Source organism: Lycium barbarum, chromosome 3, assembly GCF_019175385.1.
Source record: "Lycium barbarum isolate Lr01 chromosome 3, ASM1917538v2, whole genome shotgun sequence".
NCBI lineage: Eukaryota > Viridiplantae > Streptophyta > Magnoliopsida > Solanales > Solanaceae > Lycium > Lycium barbarum.
The window spans coordinates 143,928,747-143,945,277 of NC_083339.1; the positions used below are offsets into that span (position 1 = coordinate 143,928,747).

At 35.5% G+C, this 16,531-nt stretch overlaps 3 protein-coding genes across 6 annotated transcripts; 2 read left to right on the forward strand and 1 right to left on the reverse strand.

The window, feature by feature from the left end:
- The first annotated feature begins 323 nt into the window (after positions 1–323).
- LOC132633266 (cysteine-rich receptor-like protein kinase 43) lies at positions 324–3,702 on the forward strand. Its single transcript, XM_060349565.1, has 5 exons — positions 324–699; positions 1,892–2,102; positions 2,183–2,420; positions 2,534–2,684; positions 3,141–3,702. The coding sequence occupies exons 1-5, from the start codon at positions 481–483 to the stop codon at positions 3,537–3,539; spliced, it is 1,218 nt and encodes a 405-aa protein (XP_060205548.1). The 5' UTR covers positions 324–480; the 3' UTR covers positions 3,540–3,702.
- A 663-nt stretch (positions 3,703–4,365) lies between these two features.
- On the forward strand, positions 4,366–8,705 carry LOC132633267 (uncharacterized). Of its 4 annotated transcripts, none has more exons than XM_060349568.1 (10): positions 4,368–4,929; positions 5,490–5,585; positions 5,990–6,074; positions 6,293–6,414; positions 6,582–6,606; positions 6,686–6,769; positions 6,881–6,910; positions 7,009–7,114; positions 7,203–7,267; positions 8,475–8,705. In XM_060349568.1, the coding sequence occupies exons 1-9, from the start codon at positions 4,840–4,842 to the stop codon at positions 7,264–7,266; spliced, it is 702 nt and encodes a 233-aa protein (XP_060205551.1). In that variant the 5' UTR covers positions 4,368–4,839; the 3' UTR covers position 7,267; positions 8,475–8,705. The 4 variants fall into 4 exon arrangements, with proteins under 4 accessions (XP_060205552.1, XP_060205551.1, XP_060205550.1 ...); XM_060349567.1 differs by lacking the exon at positions 8,475–8,705 and adding an exon at positions 7,981–8,393 and having other exon boundaries at positions 4,369–4,929; positions 7,203–7,291; XM_060349566.1 differs by lacking the exon at positions 8,475–8,705 and adding an exon at positions 7,981–8,393 and having other exon boundaries at positions 4,371–4,929.
- A 1,600-nt stretch (positions 8,706–10,305) lies between these two features.
- LOC132633268 (small ribosomal subunit protein eS7) lies at positions 10,306–12,967 on the reverse strand. The gene is made up of 6 exons (XM_060349571.1): positions 12,838–12,967; positions 12,035–12,119; positions 11,853–11,926; positions 11,645–11,768; positions 10,857–11,039; positions 10,306–10,591 (listed from the first exon to the last, which is right to left on the reverse strand). The coding sequence occupies exons 2-6, from the start codon at positions 12,107–12,109 to the stop codon at positions 10,469–10,471; spliced, it is 579 nt and encodes a 192-aa protein (XP_060205554.1). The 5' UTR covers positions 12,110–12,119; positions 12,838–12,967; the 3' UTR covers positions 10,306–10,468.
- Between the last annotated feature and the right edge of the window lie 3,564 nt (positions 12,968–16,531).

Below are 16,531 nucleotides of genomic sequence, written 5' to 3' on the forward strand. Positions count from 1 at the left end.
TTGCACGTCCCTTAAGGATTAACAAATGAAGTATATATTTTAGGGTAATGCCCATATTAATTGGTGTATAGTTTCATTAGACTTGAGAATGATTTGAAAAATGATTAATTAATATTAAGGATAAAATAAATAAAAAATCATTTTTTCTTGATATGTCAATACGAATAATTAAAAATGAAAAATTATTTTTATTATAGTGAACATGTAAAAGTGAACGGATCGGTCGGACGTGAATTTCACGTGAAACTGTTGTTTTTTGGCCTTTTTCAATGATGGAAATGTAAATTCAAACCATCAGTACATGTGCATCCCGGGGAAGATTTTCACTTTGTAATGCTGGCCTGGGGCAGCTACTAGTCCACGCAATCAGCAGCCAGTCTCCTTCAAGCTGGGACCTTTTTATTAATTCAACACGTAAATTTAATTGTCTATTTTGAACTTGGGAAAAAAGTGTTTTTTCCTTTTAACTTTTCTCACTGGATGCTTCCTTCTTCGAACATCCTACTTTCTATGGGTTTTCTCTCCAGTTTATTTTGTTGTTTCGAGAAACGCGGTGGCGCCGGTGACGGAGACGAAACAGATGACAAAGGAGAAGACTCTTATGATTTGTTCTTTGAGCTCCGTGCTTTGCAAATTGCTACTAACTTCTTTTCCGACCTTAATCAGCTTGGTCACGGAGGCTTTGGACCTGTTTACAAGGTAGGCCTCGTCGAATTTCGTAATGTTTTTACACTATAGGTAACAATAGGGCTCATTTCTCCCCACAAACACCAGAATTTCACTTTGTTTGGCATTAATACTCCCTCCGTTCACTTTTACTTGCGATCGTTTGCGAGTCCATTTCAGATTTGACCCATCGGAGCTAAATTGAATTAGAATAATTTAATATTTTAGATGTTCAAAAATGATATGAAAAATACTATAAGTTTCAATTCTTCTCGATGAAAAAATACATTGGTCAAAATTCATATAATTTGACTTTCGAGAAGCGAAATGTGACAAGTAAAAGTGAACGTAGGGAGTACTAACATTCGAATTAGGTACTGTTAAAAATTTCTCCAATTTCGGGAATAATTGGGGTTGTTTGGTCGCATAATTGTTACATTTTCGCATTAAATTGTTGTTTGTACGTAACGAATTTGTTATCGTACAAAATGAATGACGTGTTGGTTCCATGATAGTTGTGACATGTTAACTCTGTGCTTTTTCTCTTAGCTAATAGGAGTAGTACCAGAATATTCCTTGCTATTTCAAGCTCCAAAATTCACAGTTGGGAATTTTAGTCAATAAAATGATGGCATGGCATGGCATGCCTAATCTTTATTTCTATTTACAGAATTGGGTGGATTATTGCTTTGATTTCGGGTCACGGGTGTTGGTTGGTTTGATATAAGGTACAGAGTGGTGACACTTTTGGCTTGTGATGACAATGACATGGAATACAGCGGTCGTGGTTATTTGTTCTTTATACTGGTGATGAGTTCTTGAATGGGGGAGAGACGGTCAAGAGGCATGTCATGTGGCGTTTCTTTGACATATATAGGGTCGAGTAGAGGCTGTCAGAGTGATCTGCTAATGTTGCGTTATACTGTTTTAGTTCCTTCTTCCAAGAACTGCTAACTCTCCATGTAGTACTATCACATACACCTGTTGCTTAGGAAGTGAACCTGTAAGATAGTATTCACTAACAAGTTTCCATACATCAGAAAGCATTCTAATCATCAGTTCCAAGCGAAAACTAAAAATTTCAAAATTCCAGGACTCTAGTTAATAATTAGTTCAACTGTCTGACCTAATGAACCTCATATGGTTGCTATAGTCGTTTAGTTCAATAAAAAGATATGGAGTCTATCTTTATTTTTATTTTTTTAATTATTAACTTTCTTCACAGGGACTGATGCCAAATGGTCAGGAAATTGCTGTTAAGAAGTTATCCGTAGATTCAAGACAGGGAATAAAAGAATTCACTAATGAGGTGAAACTATTATTGAAAATTCAGCACAAAAATCTGGTCATTTTGTTAGGGTGTTGCATAGAAGGACCTGCAAAGATGCTTGTGTATGAGTATCTGCCAAATAAAAGCCTTGACCGCTTCCTCTTTGGTAAAATAAACATTCATGACGCCAAGAATTTCTTGAACACCATCAGGCTTAGGAAAAACTAATAAAGTGTGATTTTTCAGCTGAGGAGAAGTCTCCATCTTTGGATTGGACAAAGAGATTCCAGATAGTTACTGGTATTGCAAGAGGTCTTCTCTATTTGCATGAAGAGGCCCCTGTTAGAATCATACATAGAGACATTAAGGCCGGTAATATATTGTTGGACGAGCAATTAAATCCAAAGATCTCAGACTTTGGTCTGGCTAGGCTGTTTCCAGAGGACGGCACTCATGTAAATACATTTAAAATCTCTGGTACATAGTGAGTATTATTTTCCTTTCCGTGTACGTATTATTTTTGAAGACCAAAGGGGAAAAAGTGATTCCTCTGTCCGTTAAACTAATTGGCATCTAAGCTGCTTCTACTGCATGCAGTGGTTATATGGCTCCGGAGTATGCATTGCATGGTTATTTGTCTGTGAAGGCAGATGTATTTAGCTTTGGTGTTTTGCTGTTGGAGATCGTGAGTGGAAGGAAGAATAGTGATAAGCGGCTTGGTCCTCAAAAGGCAGACCTCTTAAGCTATGTAAGTTCCAGGCCAAAAACTTCAAGTTTTTGCTTATGCGATTGAGCATGTGTACGATTTACACTTGAATGAGTTTTGAATTTGTTTTATACTTAAAATATCACTAATAGTCTAATACTAAGATAGCGTGGCTTGGTAATCGGATATTCAAAACTTTTTATCAAAATACGAACTTAAAATATCACTAATAGTCTAATACTAAGATAGCGTGGCTTGGTAATCGGATATTCAAAACTTTTTATCAAAATACGAACTTGCTGTCATGGGCATCCCCCTAAAGTAGTGCATCTTAGATCACAGTTTGTCCAACAACTAGTTCTCATTCAGTGCTGCTGCAAGCCAGCAAACACTTCATGTTTCATCCCTAAGAAGGAAAAAGTATATAACATAGTTTGATAATTTACCATCCACTTTCTGCTATCTTGCTTTGACAAGTTCACTGCTCTCGCTTTACAGGCATGGGGACTGTTTCAAGAAAGGAAGACTTTGGAGCTGGTTGATTCCAGCCTTGAAAACTATGATTCTGCTGAAGCAGCAATGTGTATTCAGTTAGGATTACTATGCTGTCAATCTACTGTTTCAGATAGACCTGATATGAACTCTGTTAATCTCACGCTTTCAAGTGATTCATTTACTTTACCAAGACCCGGGAAACCTGCAATTCAAGGCCGTGTAAGCAGATGGACAACTGATAGTTCTAGTGCCTGTACCAAAAATACTACTACTAATGCTAGTAGTACCTTTACTGGCGTAACAAATGCTACCAGTACTACTAGGGCTTCCGGTGGCAGTAGTTTTGTTGACGATTTTTCTAGAAATTCTATCTCATGTTCTTCTATAAACGAAGGGAGATGACCTCATTTTGTATTTGTAAATTTGTAACGAGTTTGTTATTTGCCATTTTTTAATTTTGTGTTTACCTTATTGTTTAAATCACCTTCTGTGGGTGTGTTTACTGTATGTAAAATTTATTCTTGACCTTTTTATTTATCACTATCAGTCTCAGAGCTTCATTAAAGGGTGTCCTTTCCTCCGTTTTCATCCACTTCAGGACCAAGGTGAACCTTTATCAGCGTTGAGAATTTCTCTAGTTTTTTTGTCACTACGAGTTTGGTGGTCATACGTTTGTTTGAAGTACCAAAAGATTAGTCAGAATAATACTGGGACCATAGTATTTCTGTAGCTTATCTGATGCCCGGGACCAGGCATCTGGATTTTCCTTTCAGTGTGGATTCTTGTGAAGTTGCATAATGCAAGATGAAAGGTGTTCCATTCTGGCGTTCGTGATTTGTTTTGCATATGTTGGAGAGGAATTATAGACGAATAAGTACGGCTGAATTTAAAGGCGGATATAGAGCGTGTTCTACTAATTCAATTGAACTCACTTGGGCTCAATTTCTGTTTACATATGCAAACTTTCTTTAGAAAATACTAGTACATATAATAGATTACACACATTCTGAATTCACTCCACATCTGACTAAATTTAGATTAAAAAAATGAATATGGAGATGGCTTGGGTAATACGAGTATTATTTTTTTGGTTTTTAATTTTATTTTATAGAGGAGCTATCAGATCCAAAACCAAGATCCGAGGAACTTGATGGTCGAGTCAAAATGTTTTCTCCCAAGACACCATTCAATAAACTTAAATAGACGACTTGTGTCAGTATTTGAAAATTGTTGAAGTAGAAACAAAGTAATGAGATTGGTTGCATGTGACATGAGTTTCAGTAAAAAAACAAGAACCCACGCCGCAGTTATAGCACCGACTAGCTACTCACAATAAACTAACACCCCATTCTGAATCTGCCATTCAGCATCAGCCATCTCATTCTCTGTACCTCTTTACATTTCAGTTACTAAACACTGGAAACAAAGGAAAAGTAAAAAAACACCAGTCCCTCTATAAAAAAAAAAAAAAAGGAAAGAGAAAGAGAAGACGCTAACTAATTTTTTATGTAAAAATTCACCAACTGCAACTCATCATCTCCATATTGCTTTATGCTGGAAAAACGGAACAAAGTCAATTTTAAAAGTTTTTCGCTCACACCCACTTGAGAAAAAAGATTCTTGATCCCTTTGCCCAGAAAAATACCAGTTTGAAGAACATTTTTTTTTTCCCCTCTTTTTGGAAATAATAGTCTTGTAAAGCATGCCAAATTGGGAGCTGAAGCATTGTTGCAAGCATGAGCAAGTCGTTTTTCTCGCCACTCTCGGCGTTTGTGCTGTCGTCATTCTTGCCGTACTTCCCTCTTCTTGTTTCTCACTATTTCTTTTGGATCACATTCAGTACTCTCACAAATTCAAGTTAAAAAAGGAACTTTCTTGGATATCTAACAGTAGATCTTAATTGTGGGAATGTTATGTAAATCACTTGGAATGATCATTCCCCACTTTATAGTAGCTCTTTCCTCCCCTCCCCACCACAAGCATATTGTAGTTTCTCTTAACCTGTAAGTTGAGTAGCTATAGAGTACTATGTATCTTATTGCCTACTATAATTTCTAAACTCAGGAAGTCCCCTGATGTGTTACTTAAGCTAGGGGTTGATTCTTTAACCAAGTTGAAATTAGTATAAAAGACAGATTAATTAGTGTCCAGTCCATGTTGGATCCATAGCAATAGATGAATTTGATTTCTTCTATCTTCTTGATTGTTCATAGTGTGTCAATATTGTAGTTGTGGTAAATCATCACCACTTCAAGTTTTACTTGTCTTCTACTTTTTGGAAATTTAAGCTTTTATGACTTAACGGTCTATCTGTTACCCTTCATTTGGTGATAATATGTTGTTTTCTTGCAGCTATGGAGGACGGTGCTATTACTACCTTTCAAGCTTGTGACCGTGTTTATTCATGAAGCTAGTCACGCTATAGCTTGCAAACTTACTTGTGGCCATGTGAAAATCCCTGTCTCTTTCTTTTAATTTTTAGGATATTATACTGTGGGTTCAGACTTACTAAGTAGTCAAATATATGATTCAATTGTTGGAAGCTGATAATGCCATGTCCTTATAGTTGGATTTTGTGATAGAATATGATAGTTCATCATCAGATGATGTGCAAGTGCATCTACTTGTGTGACCTGAACATATTCATCAGATAAAATGCTAGAAAAGCAAATTAATGCTTGATTGTTCTTACTTCAATACTTGCTTCTTATAACCAAGATATTTCTGAGCGAATTAGGAAAGATTATCTGTACTAACCGTTTTGTTAGCCATGTCATTGCTAATCAATAGTCCTATCTTCAGCCTTATACCATTCAAATTTTAGCTAATTTTGTGATGCTTACCATCTGCAGGTTGAGGGGATACAGGTTCATGCTGATGAAGGTGGCACTACACAAACACGTGGCGGTGTATATTGGTTCATCTTGCCAGCTGGATGTATATTTCTATCACTTTCCTTTGTTACATTTTAATTTCAATGAACTGTGAACTTTAATCATAGTACTGGAATAATGTTCAATACTTTCTTGTGTCTAAATAATATTACAAACTACTGTAAGATGCACACAACGAGTTTTCTCTTTCAATGGCTGATGTTAACTCATATGACACTCTTGTTTTGGTTCATGGAATCGACTCTATTTTCTGCTTTATAGATCTTGGTTCAGCATTCTGGGGAATGGTTTTAGTGCTTGCATCCACCAAGCTCCTTACAGCAAGAATTGCCGCAGGATGTTTAGTGGTCACTCTAATTATTGTTCTTTTTGTGGCTAAAAATGTGAGTGATTCCCTTAGAGCATCACAAAATCATCTTATCAATGATGGCCGTGCATAAATAAACTTACATGTACATAAATGCCAGAGCATCTTGATGGATTGATATTTTTGATAAAATCGGTGTTGCAGTACCTGTCTTGCTGATCATGTAGCATCTCTTTTGTGCAGTGGACACTCCGGGGCCTTTGTATTGGTGAGATCATTCATCATTTTCTAATATTTTGAGACCATGAGAACTAGGCCAAACTGATATTTAAACATCAAACCATCAGGATTTATTGTCTTCCTTGCTATTGTATGGATTCTGCAAGAAACAACAAAGATTAAAATTCTGCGGTACATCATTCTTTTCATTGGTAACTTTCAGTCCTTTTGCCTTGTCATAATGTGAATTCTCATGCACCAGTGAACTTTTTTCCAATGCGTAAACTCTTTTTTGCTCATTAAAGCGTTTTACTGGAATGCAGGTGTAATGAACAGCTTATTTTCTGTGTATGGTAGGCCCTGGATATACAAAACTGTTTCGCGCACTTCTTCATTTGAGAAAATTCTACTTTAGCGTATTGATGCCTGCACGTGTATATAATTTATACAGATATATACGATGATCTGATATCACGAAGAGTTAACCACAGTGATGCTGAGAAATTTGCTGAAGTGTGTCCCTGTCCTTGTACTGGTGTTGGCTGGGGAGTGATCTGGTGAGCGCACCTATAACTTAAGGGAAAGCATTGAACCATCTGACTTCATAAATATTAGATCGTTTGCTTAAGGGAAAGTCACTTGCAGGGGACTCATTTCTTTCTTGTTTCTCTGTGGAGCCACATATCTTGGTTTGGTGATCTTGTCTTGAGGTACACCTTGTTAGTTCATTACAGGTGATCTTATTCATTGCAAGTTCTTTTGATTTTAGTCTACCTTCATGCTACTCATATATAACTTGTCTTAGTTAAGTCCTATTTTCTTTTTTTCTGGAGTTAAAGCCTACGTTTGATCATCATTTTCTTGTCGTAACCCCTCCCCCCCTCCCCCACCTCCACCCCCACCCCCCACACACCCACCAAGGAGGATGAGTGATGAATCCCACATGTGAAAGGTTGTTGACGAAACCATCTTAAGCTGTTAGTTCTTCCAAGCTACTAAGAGTTTATACCTATGCAGATCTTAAAATGAGCTCGGAGAGGAAAACCTCTTCCGATGTATCACTCTCTTGGAAATAATCATCTTCCCTTTGTCTAACACTAGAGGAAAGAAGTAAAACAAAAAACTGATTTACCATTTTTGCTTCCTTCTACTCTGATCCGGCTTTGGTTGCAGTCATCCACCCTCCTGGCTTTAGCACTGCCGAAATTGTTCTGTCTTGTTTTTTTAAAAAGAACATGAAACTGCTGAAATCTGGTTGTAATGCCTTTGAGGTCTTCTCCTTTTTCTTTTTGTTCTTATCGGAGGCAAAAAGAAAGAAATTGGTATATAGACCTTCATACTAAGTGTCCTAAGAGACAGAGGGAGGCACTTGTAAATTTAATCACAACCATCTTATTATAGAATTTATTGGTAAATAATGCAGGTAGTTCAAATTGAACCTGCCTTTTTTCTGTCTGTGAAGCTGGATACTTATCACAACTCACAAAACAAGGGACTTCCATTTATACAACTTTCAAGATCATTCTTTTAGCCTTATCTTCAGTGGCTTCTTACCAGTTATGGAACTATGAATTATTATAGTGCATTTGCCAAATCATTTATGGAGGAGGAGAATCAGAGAAACTGGAGCATCTATTTTTCCTTCTCATATACCAAAGGATCTAAAATATCATATATTTCCTCATGATTCGTCTGTCTTTAACACTTTGCTGTTGTATATATCCGTTTCAAATAGTTTCTTGATGGAATTAATAGCTTTCTAGTTTTGGATATTTTTGTAACTTTAAATTTGTCAAAGTGACAATAAAATCATTCCTATCGGTGCCTTCATCTTCATTTTATCTAAAATATATCTGTATTTATTGCCATACTCTATAAAGGTGGGATATGATTCCTCTTACTTTCTGTTTCTTCCAGGGTGTGCGTATACTCAAGAAGGCTGATAAAACTACTTGATAAATAGGAGAAAAATCGTGAGAATACTCTGTGCAAAAATAAATTTCTTAACCTTTGATTATATGAGAAAAATGAGGGGCAAGACTATATATGTGGCTGTGTTTCTCTAGCACTTGCAAGTGCAACTTCAACTGTATATTGTAGTAAAAATTAGCAAACAAAACAATAGTGAAATGATTATTAAGATTGATTTATAGCTTGTTTGGCCAAGTTTCTAAAAGCAGCTTATTTTGAAAAGTGTTTTTAAAAAAAACACTTTTGACGAAAAAAAATTGTGTTTGGCTAATTAATTTAAAAAACATTTTTAAGCAACAATTAGTGCTTGGCCAAACACAAAAAGTGCTTTTGGGCAAAAAACTATTTTTTTTTACCTTCCAAAAACTATTTTTACTACTCCCCAAAAACACTTTTTTTCTCCAAAAGTTTAACCAAACACCTCACTTTTTTAAAATAAATACTTATTGAAAAAAATAAACACTTTTGGGAGAAAATACGCTTGGTCAAACATGTTATTAGATAGTAAAATAAAAGAGTTTGAAAGTTAGAAAACAGATGCTTCTTTATAAGAAACTTAAATAGAAAGTCTTGATTGACAACTAAGATCTAACTATTTGTGAATAATAATATTCATTTACAGAGTTGATTTTAGAAGCGACAACTGAAGAATCAAAGATTTTTCAAAAGCAGTCTATGAAAAATAATTATATTTTCAAAAATTCAAATGTTTAATATTTTAAAATATAAGATTTATAGATTTGTTCTTTATCAAAATTGATAAATTCGTGACAAGTGACTTCAAGAAAGTGAATTAAAATTCTCGCGAAAATCAAATAGAAGCTAAATAATGAAAACAGACATAATTGGATTTCGCCGACACATTGCCATTTTCAGTTCAAGTTATCAAGTACTAGTGGTAACTAACATCATATGCTTTGCATATTATCCTTATTTTGATTGATCAAACAATTTTAATATCAAATGCTTATTATGTTGAGTTGTTTGGATAATTAAGGAACAAAACAATATAAACACCACGTATACTAGAACACATCACTTGTATAAAAACATAAAGGGGAAGAAATTTAAACAAAGTTAATTCGTCGTAGTTTTCATGACCTATACAACAAAACAAACATAGATGAAAGCTCGAATTATTTTGACTAGGGTGCATGAGGGGCTTTTTGCCCAAAACATTAATGAAACAGGTAGCTTTATAGAAAAGGTGTAGAAATTAAGTTGTGGAACTGCTAAATTGGAAAACGATTTTATCAGACATGGATGTACCCACATGTAAACTTGGCGCGGATAACAATTCTAAGGTTTATCAAACAACTGACTGCCAAGAGGGGTAAAGCATAGTTCAAGAAAAAACCTACTGGAGATGCACCCAATATGGTGTTCACAAAGGGAATCCCCGTTCAATTTACTGGTAAAACTTGAGAAAAATGAGCCTATTTCAAACGAGACTAGTAATTAAAATCCCTTTCATATCATTTGACCAAAATGAGCCTATTTCAAACGAGACTAGTAATTAAAATCCCTTACATATCATTTGACCAATTGTAACTTCTTGATTCCAATAGTTGAAGTATTTAGCAAAGACTCAAAATAAGTAAGAATAGAAAAATCGATTTAAGTTTTAAATTAGTTTAAGTTAGTCCATATTTTGACTATACATGATACGACTGCGGTGTATACCAAGAAACAGTTGCAAGCAGCAGATTTTGAAGTTCCAAGACATGAAAGTCCTAGGTACAACAGCACAGAATGAGAGAAACAGCACGGCACCAGATTTATCAAACGATTTGGATAATCTAGGGCATTGCAACAAAGTTCCAATGAATAACAGTCTAAACGATGTCCTCAGCTTTCAAAACATAATTTAAACGCCAAAAAAAATTATAATGTAGCCCCTAATTTGTAGTCAAAGAGATCAACACTGCTATTTTGTATCTTTAAGGCTCAGCAGCAATGGGGTATTCGAAAACAACATCTTTGCCTGAAAGCTTCCTGTAAACTGCAGAAAAGGTCTCCAGCTTGTACTCGGTGTTGTTACGCTCCTTGGGGTCCAGGTAGACCTGTCCAAAACAAGCACATGATGAAGCACTGAGATAGTGAGAAAAGTTTAGAAATATAAATAAAACTAAGACCTGTTTCAGAATCTACTGTTTAGATTGATAATGTTTTTCTTTTGAATTAGATAGCCAATGAGTCTATTTAGAAATAAGCAGTAAAAGTGGGAGCTTCCAACTCAAAAGTGCCAAAAAGTTTCTCGTAGCAGCAGTGATTACCCAAAAAGGTTATAAGCAACCGATAAAACTAGTGGTAATTCCAACAACCTACCTTCATTATCTTGGATCCATCAACGCGATATCTAGTTCTCTTCCCGACAATCTCAGCAGGGACAACCAAATCCTCCAATATGGCATCATGGACAGAAGTAAGAGTCCTGCTGCGGGGCCGTTGGGCAGCAGAGCCTCTCTTGGGGGGCCTCACTATCCTCCTGGTAGCAATGAAGATCACATCCTACAAGAAATGGAACGTCAGGAAATGCCAAAAAACAATGTCCTCCTGGTGAAGCGCTGTAGCAATGTTCTAAGAAACTTAACAACCACAAAAAGAATAAAGGACAACTGGAAACTGAAAATGTAGCCATTTCTCACACTGCAAGCAAACTGTCATCCATTAAATAAAAGCAGGCAAGAGCATAACTTCATTATTATGCTACATCGGTTAATTCATTGACTAGCTAAAAATGTGCAGAAATACCAAAATGAATATTAACATAAGTACCATTGCGTTCGCACAAACCTAAGGTGTAGAACATCAAATCAGGGATTGAGTACATAACTAACAGAAGGCATTCCATTCTTAAGAATGGCATAAGGGCAGGAATGGTAAAAGAGATATTTTGGTGGAATCCAGCAAACAACGTAGGCGATATTTTAGACAAATCATCACTGGAATTAAGCATAGGTTAGCATCGAAAATCACCACATTGTCAATAATCTTTAAATTAGTTGGGAGTACGAAAATGTGGCTATTCTGATGAATGGATTCCTAAATACATACTTGAAACCATACTTAAAGTAACAGCAGGAAGCATAAACTAGAAAGCATTTGATGGTTACCTTTCCACTGAATTTCTTCTCCAGCTCCCTAACAAGCCTGACATGGACCTTGCGGAAAGCTTTCCTCAGTCTGTAGGGCACGTGAATAACAACAGCTTTCCTACTTCCTGACACATCAATTTGACTGCAGCAGCAGCCAAACAAAGTAAATACCACAGTGCATTCGGATACATATTTACTAACAAAATTCTGTTAAGACCACTCTTACGCTGCTGAATTGATGTATAGATCCTTCAATTCACTTTTCAGCTCTTGGTTAGTGTTTTCCAAATCAAACAGAGCCTGTAAAGCAGAAAACTTACAATCTTTATTCAACAAAAACAAAAGTAGCAAATGCTTAATTAAAGATAAACAATAACTAGAACCATCAAGCAAGGAACAAAAAATAACCTGTGCAACAGACTCCTCAAATTCAGATGGTTCAGCATCTTTGTCTTTGTGAATCTTTTGCCTTGACGTGTACATCTTCACAGATCTAATCAAATCAACATATCAGAAATGCAATCCTAAACATAACTATAAAGAGTCTGTAGAAACTGACTGACAAGACCAAACGACCAAAAATACAACACTCCATTTCTGAAGATTCTTAAGCTCAATCTTGATGATGTGAACTGAACAGCTTCGAAATTATAGAGGCATTGAGATATAAAGTTCTATCCAGATGATACGAAATGAACGACTTTGAAATCATACAGACATTGCGTTGTAAATCTCTATCCCGGTGATATGAAATGAACAGGCATTGAGATTTAAAGCTATGCACTGATGATGCAAAGCGAACGAGTTTGAAATCATAAAGGCATTGAGATATAATGTTCTTTCCTGATGATACAAAATGAACGACTTTGAAATCATAGAGGCATTGTAATATAAAGCTATACACTGATTATGCAAAATTTACGACTTTGAAATCATAAAGCCAACTGCACAAACGTAACTGTGTTGCAGAGGAATAAGCATTGCAGATTCGTTCTTTATTTATCTAGCATTTAAGAAAGATTAAGATGAAAAACCTGAACTAATTCATGTAGTTCTAATACAAGGAGTAAAATGCAACAGTTCTGAAAATTCTCAGGTATAATCTTCTCCGGTTTATCTTACTTGCAAGACAGAACTTATAAATGATTTTAAGAATGTAAATATGGCGTGCATGTGAAGAGAAGTCAGTTTGAAATGGAGGAGAAGAGTACCACTGAGCTTCGGCGACGGCGGATCTGTGAATGGCACGGCAATACCTGTTCTAAGAGAAAGATAAAACCCTAGTTTTGAGGGTTAAATACCATATAAAGAAATATCAACGGCTGGGATTAAGTTGTGCGGTGAGCCCAATTGTTTGCTTCAGCCCATTTTGTTAGCAACAAAACCCCTCAACTTTCAAATATATAGTATTTATTTATTCATACCTTCCGTTATATTTTTGGTCCAACTGTGCCTTTATCGATATATTTTGGTGTTGATTTATCCTTAATTTAGATGAAGTGACACGTATAGTCTTAGAATAAAATAACACATCCATAATTTTAATATTCGGATCTAATTAAAACCTACCCGAAATTTTAACCCACTATCTGACCTAATTGTCCCTAAAACTTATTGAATTAATAAAAAATAATCAAACACAAACACATGGCAAATGCGGGACCCACACCTAGCTCTCATCATCTCCTTCAACTAATCACCGGAGAGACCCAAAAACCGCCCAAATTTTGTAGGCAACAAAGGACGTGGCCAAAACATATAAAGATCGGTGTATCACCAAACCATTTTTTAAAAACTAAATCACTTAACCCCAAAACAATCGAAGTCGAGGGCAAGCACAAAACAGAATTTTGCAGATAGCAATATAGGAGTACAAAGCAAACCTATATCTAACAACGAGTTCATAGGAGGCGAAAAGAATAGGAAATTACAAGCTGATGAATCGCTCCGACAAGTCATATACTTAAGCTTCGATATTAGATCCTAACATTCTCTTGCGAAAACGCAAATAAGAATGAACATTTACCACAAATTCATTTAAGAAATAAACACTCCAATACCAGCTTCTTCGCCTCATCTTTGGAGATATTGTCCTTAAATTTCACTTGTAGCCAAGCAAGGGAACTCGAAGAACTACAAGTGTCGTTCATGAAGAGAGGGACGTTAGAAGAGCTTGAAGAGAGGACCTCACGAGTATACAACGTTTGGGAGATGGCTTGGGAGGAGATTGAAGAGGAAGCCACGAGAGAGGAAGCTCCTAAACAAAGTGGCTAGAATTGCAAAGAATGCAAGAGCAAGTGGGTGTGTGAATGAAGGCCCGTGTAAGTTAATTATGCAAAGGCCTTTGTTATAATAGACAAGACTATAAATAAATGCCTTAGCGGTCGTTTGGTAGGAGGATAAGTTATCCCATGTAGATGGAATTGGGTGGGATAAGATGGGATTACTAATCCCACCTTTTATCCCATCTATATGGGATTGGATGGAATATCAAAAAAGTTATCTTACCAACCAAACACAGGATTAATTCCAATCCCATTGGATTAATAATCTAGCCCATCTTATCCCTCCTACCAAATGACCCCTTAGTCTTTCATTTGCATTTACCTTGAATGTTGATGAAAACTCTTGAGTGATAGTTTGTTAATCTTAGTAATCATAGTTATCTTAGCTTTAGTTGTGTTAAACCTTTGTTGGAAATTGCAAACCTTTGTCAATTGATTTCAATTGGAATTGCATCTTTGTAGATGAATTTGTGTCTCCTTTATTGAATTCAAATAGTAATGGTTCATTAGTAGGAACCAATTAGGAGGGTTTATGCTTAGTATACCTAGATTTGTCTATCATTTCTTTACTAATTGGGTCTTACTCCATATGTATTCTTCTCATCCCCAATTCTTGCTATTTGGTTGTGAATCTTAGAGTTTCACCCTAGGATTAGTTATCATTAGGCAAGCCTTCAATCAATTCCTTAGCTTCTTTCAAAGCCAAATTGGATCTCCCGTGCTTCGACGGAGGCGAGAGGGGCGGAAAAGTGGCTCGGCGGTGATGTGTTGTTGTCTCACTACATCACCAAATTCGCCACGTGTATATCTTTTTATTCACCCCATGCTTGGGATTTGTACTTGAATTTGAGCGCAAATGTTACTTTTCTGGAAAACACCAATTTTGATAGTGTTTAGGGGTTTTGGACTACAGGCAAGGAAATAAATTTGCACGGTCATTTGGTCGATGTTTGTCGCCTGAAAAGACATAGGGAAATGGTGGTGTTGAATTTTGAAGAGATGAAAGAGATTTTGGTGTGGGTCGGGTAGTGGGTTAAAATTTGGGGTGGGTTTTAATTAGAGTCGGATATTAAAATTAGGGATGAGTTATTTTATTCTAAAACTGACATTTGTCACTCCATCTGATGTAAGGGCAAATCAACAACAAAATATAACAATAAGGGCATAATTTGAGAAAAAGTATAACGGAGGGTACGAATAAACAATATTTGAAAGTTTAGGGATATTTTTTACCCTTTTCCGTTTTGTTTATCTCCAAGACCCAATATTGTTGCCTAGCCCATCATTTTTTTTCCCTTCTTCTTTTGGTACGCTGGTAGGCATTTAGCCATAAGATTTGGAGCACAAATTTGAATTTTTTGTTTAAAACTAGAGTTTGTTTATGAAGTGTGAACAAGACTTCAACTTCAATTTCAAACCATGATGCGAAATCTCAATTTGTCCAAGAAGTAGGATTTCAAATCTCAAGTTGTGATTTCAATACTTTTTAAATGTAAAACTTGATTCATAAATTTTATAATTTGCAAAATGACACTCATCATTTTAGACTTTGCAAAAAAAAAAAAAAAAAAAAAAAATTGCTCATGCTCAACATGAAGAGATTGTTTGTACCATGTGGAAAAATTATATTAAATAACTAATTCCTACTATTGTTGATTTTGTTTTTAATCAGTGATCTTTGTAAAATTATGTGCATTTCAAAACCATGTCTTTTGCCCAGTATTTATAAAAAGTCAACTTTATACAGAAGTTTTTATATTAGTAAATTTAGTTTTTTACAACAATATCCAAAATAATATATTGCAAACACATGGATAACATCTTATTAACTCGAATTAATTATTTCAAATATAAATAGTATTAGTACTATGTGGAGTTAAATGTTTTATGTCATTTAAGTATACTACATTACAAACAACAATTATGGGGAAAAATCCTCTTACTAAAAACTAATTTTAGACCACTAATTTTAATCGTCCCTGCCTTCATTTGCCAAAAAGTTTAAAAAAACTTTGCCTCTATCCATATAAGTATGAGAGTCATTTTAATAGTTTTTTAGTCAGTATTTGCAATCTTCAAAATATGAAAGTGACTTTACAATATGAAATCTGGCATATAATTAGATAGAAATCAGCTTGAAAAGGCAATAAAATGAAGGAGAAGAATACCTCTAGGCGTTCAGCGACGACAGACAGATGTGTGAGTGTGCTGGAATCACTTGCTCTCGAGGGTTAAATACTTTATAAAGAATAATGAACTACTGCAATAGGACAAATAGTGCTGGGCGGTTTTGATTGAGTGAGCCTGAACTCAAGTTAATTTCAGCCCATATCAACAATCGGGATGAGACAAGAGAGTTGTGCGATTCTGATTGGTGAGCCCAATATTTTGATTCAGCCCATTTTGTTTATATGTAAGGCCCAATGTTGCTGCCTAGCCCATTATGTTTTTTTAGGGTACACTTGAAATATGTATATATTTTTGTAAAAGTTGTTCATAAGCTACACTTCTTAAATCCGCAAGGAGCAAAAACTTCATATTTTTAAGTACTGCTTAGTTTCTTTAATGATACTTATTCCAATCATCATTATCTTCAATGTAATCTATATATACTTATTTC

Bases quoted from the DNA above. Each gene is read 5' to 3' on its own strand.
- LOC132633266 (XM_060349565.1), top strand. From the start codon at position 481: ATGCTTCCTTCTTCGAACATCCTACTTTCTATGGGTTTTCTCTCCAGT. The intron at 700-1,891 runs GTAGGCCTCGTC...CTTTCTTCACAG, and splicing joins GCTTTGGACCTGTTTACAAG to GGACTGATGCCAAATGGTCA. The intron at 2,103-2,182 runs GTAAAATAAACA...GTGATTTTTCAG, and splicing joins CCTTGACCGCTTCCTCTTTG to CTGAGGAGAAGTCTCCATCT.
- LOC132633267 (XM_060349568.1), top strand. From the start codon at position 4,840: ATGCCAAATTGGGAGCTGAAGCATTGTTGCAAGCATGAGCAAGTCGTT. The intron at 5,586-5,989 runs GTGAAAATCCCT...TACCATCTGCAG, and splicing joins GCAAACTTACTTGTGGCCAT to GTTGAGGGGATACAGGTTCA. The intron at 6,075-6,292 runs GTATATTTCTAT...TCTGCTTTATAG, and splicing joins GTTCATCTTGCCAGCTGGAT to ATCTTGGTTCAGCATTCTGG.
- LOC132633268 (XM_060349571.1), bottom strand. From the start codon at position 12,109: ATGTACACGTCAAGGCAAAAGATTCACAAAGACAAAGATGCTGAACCA. The intron at 11,769-11,852 runs GTAAGAGTGGTC...CTGCTGCTGCAG, and splicing joins CTATACATCAATTCAGCAGC to TCAAATTGATGTGTCAGGAA. The intron at 10,592-10,856 runs GTAGGTTGTTGG...TGTTTTGGACAG, and splicing joins ATGGATCCAAGATAATGAAG to GTCTACCTGGACCCCAAGGA.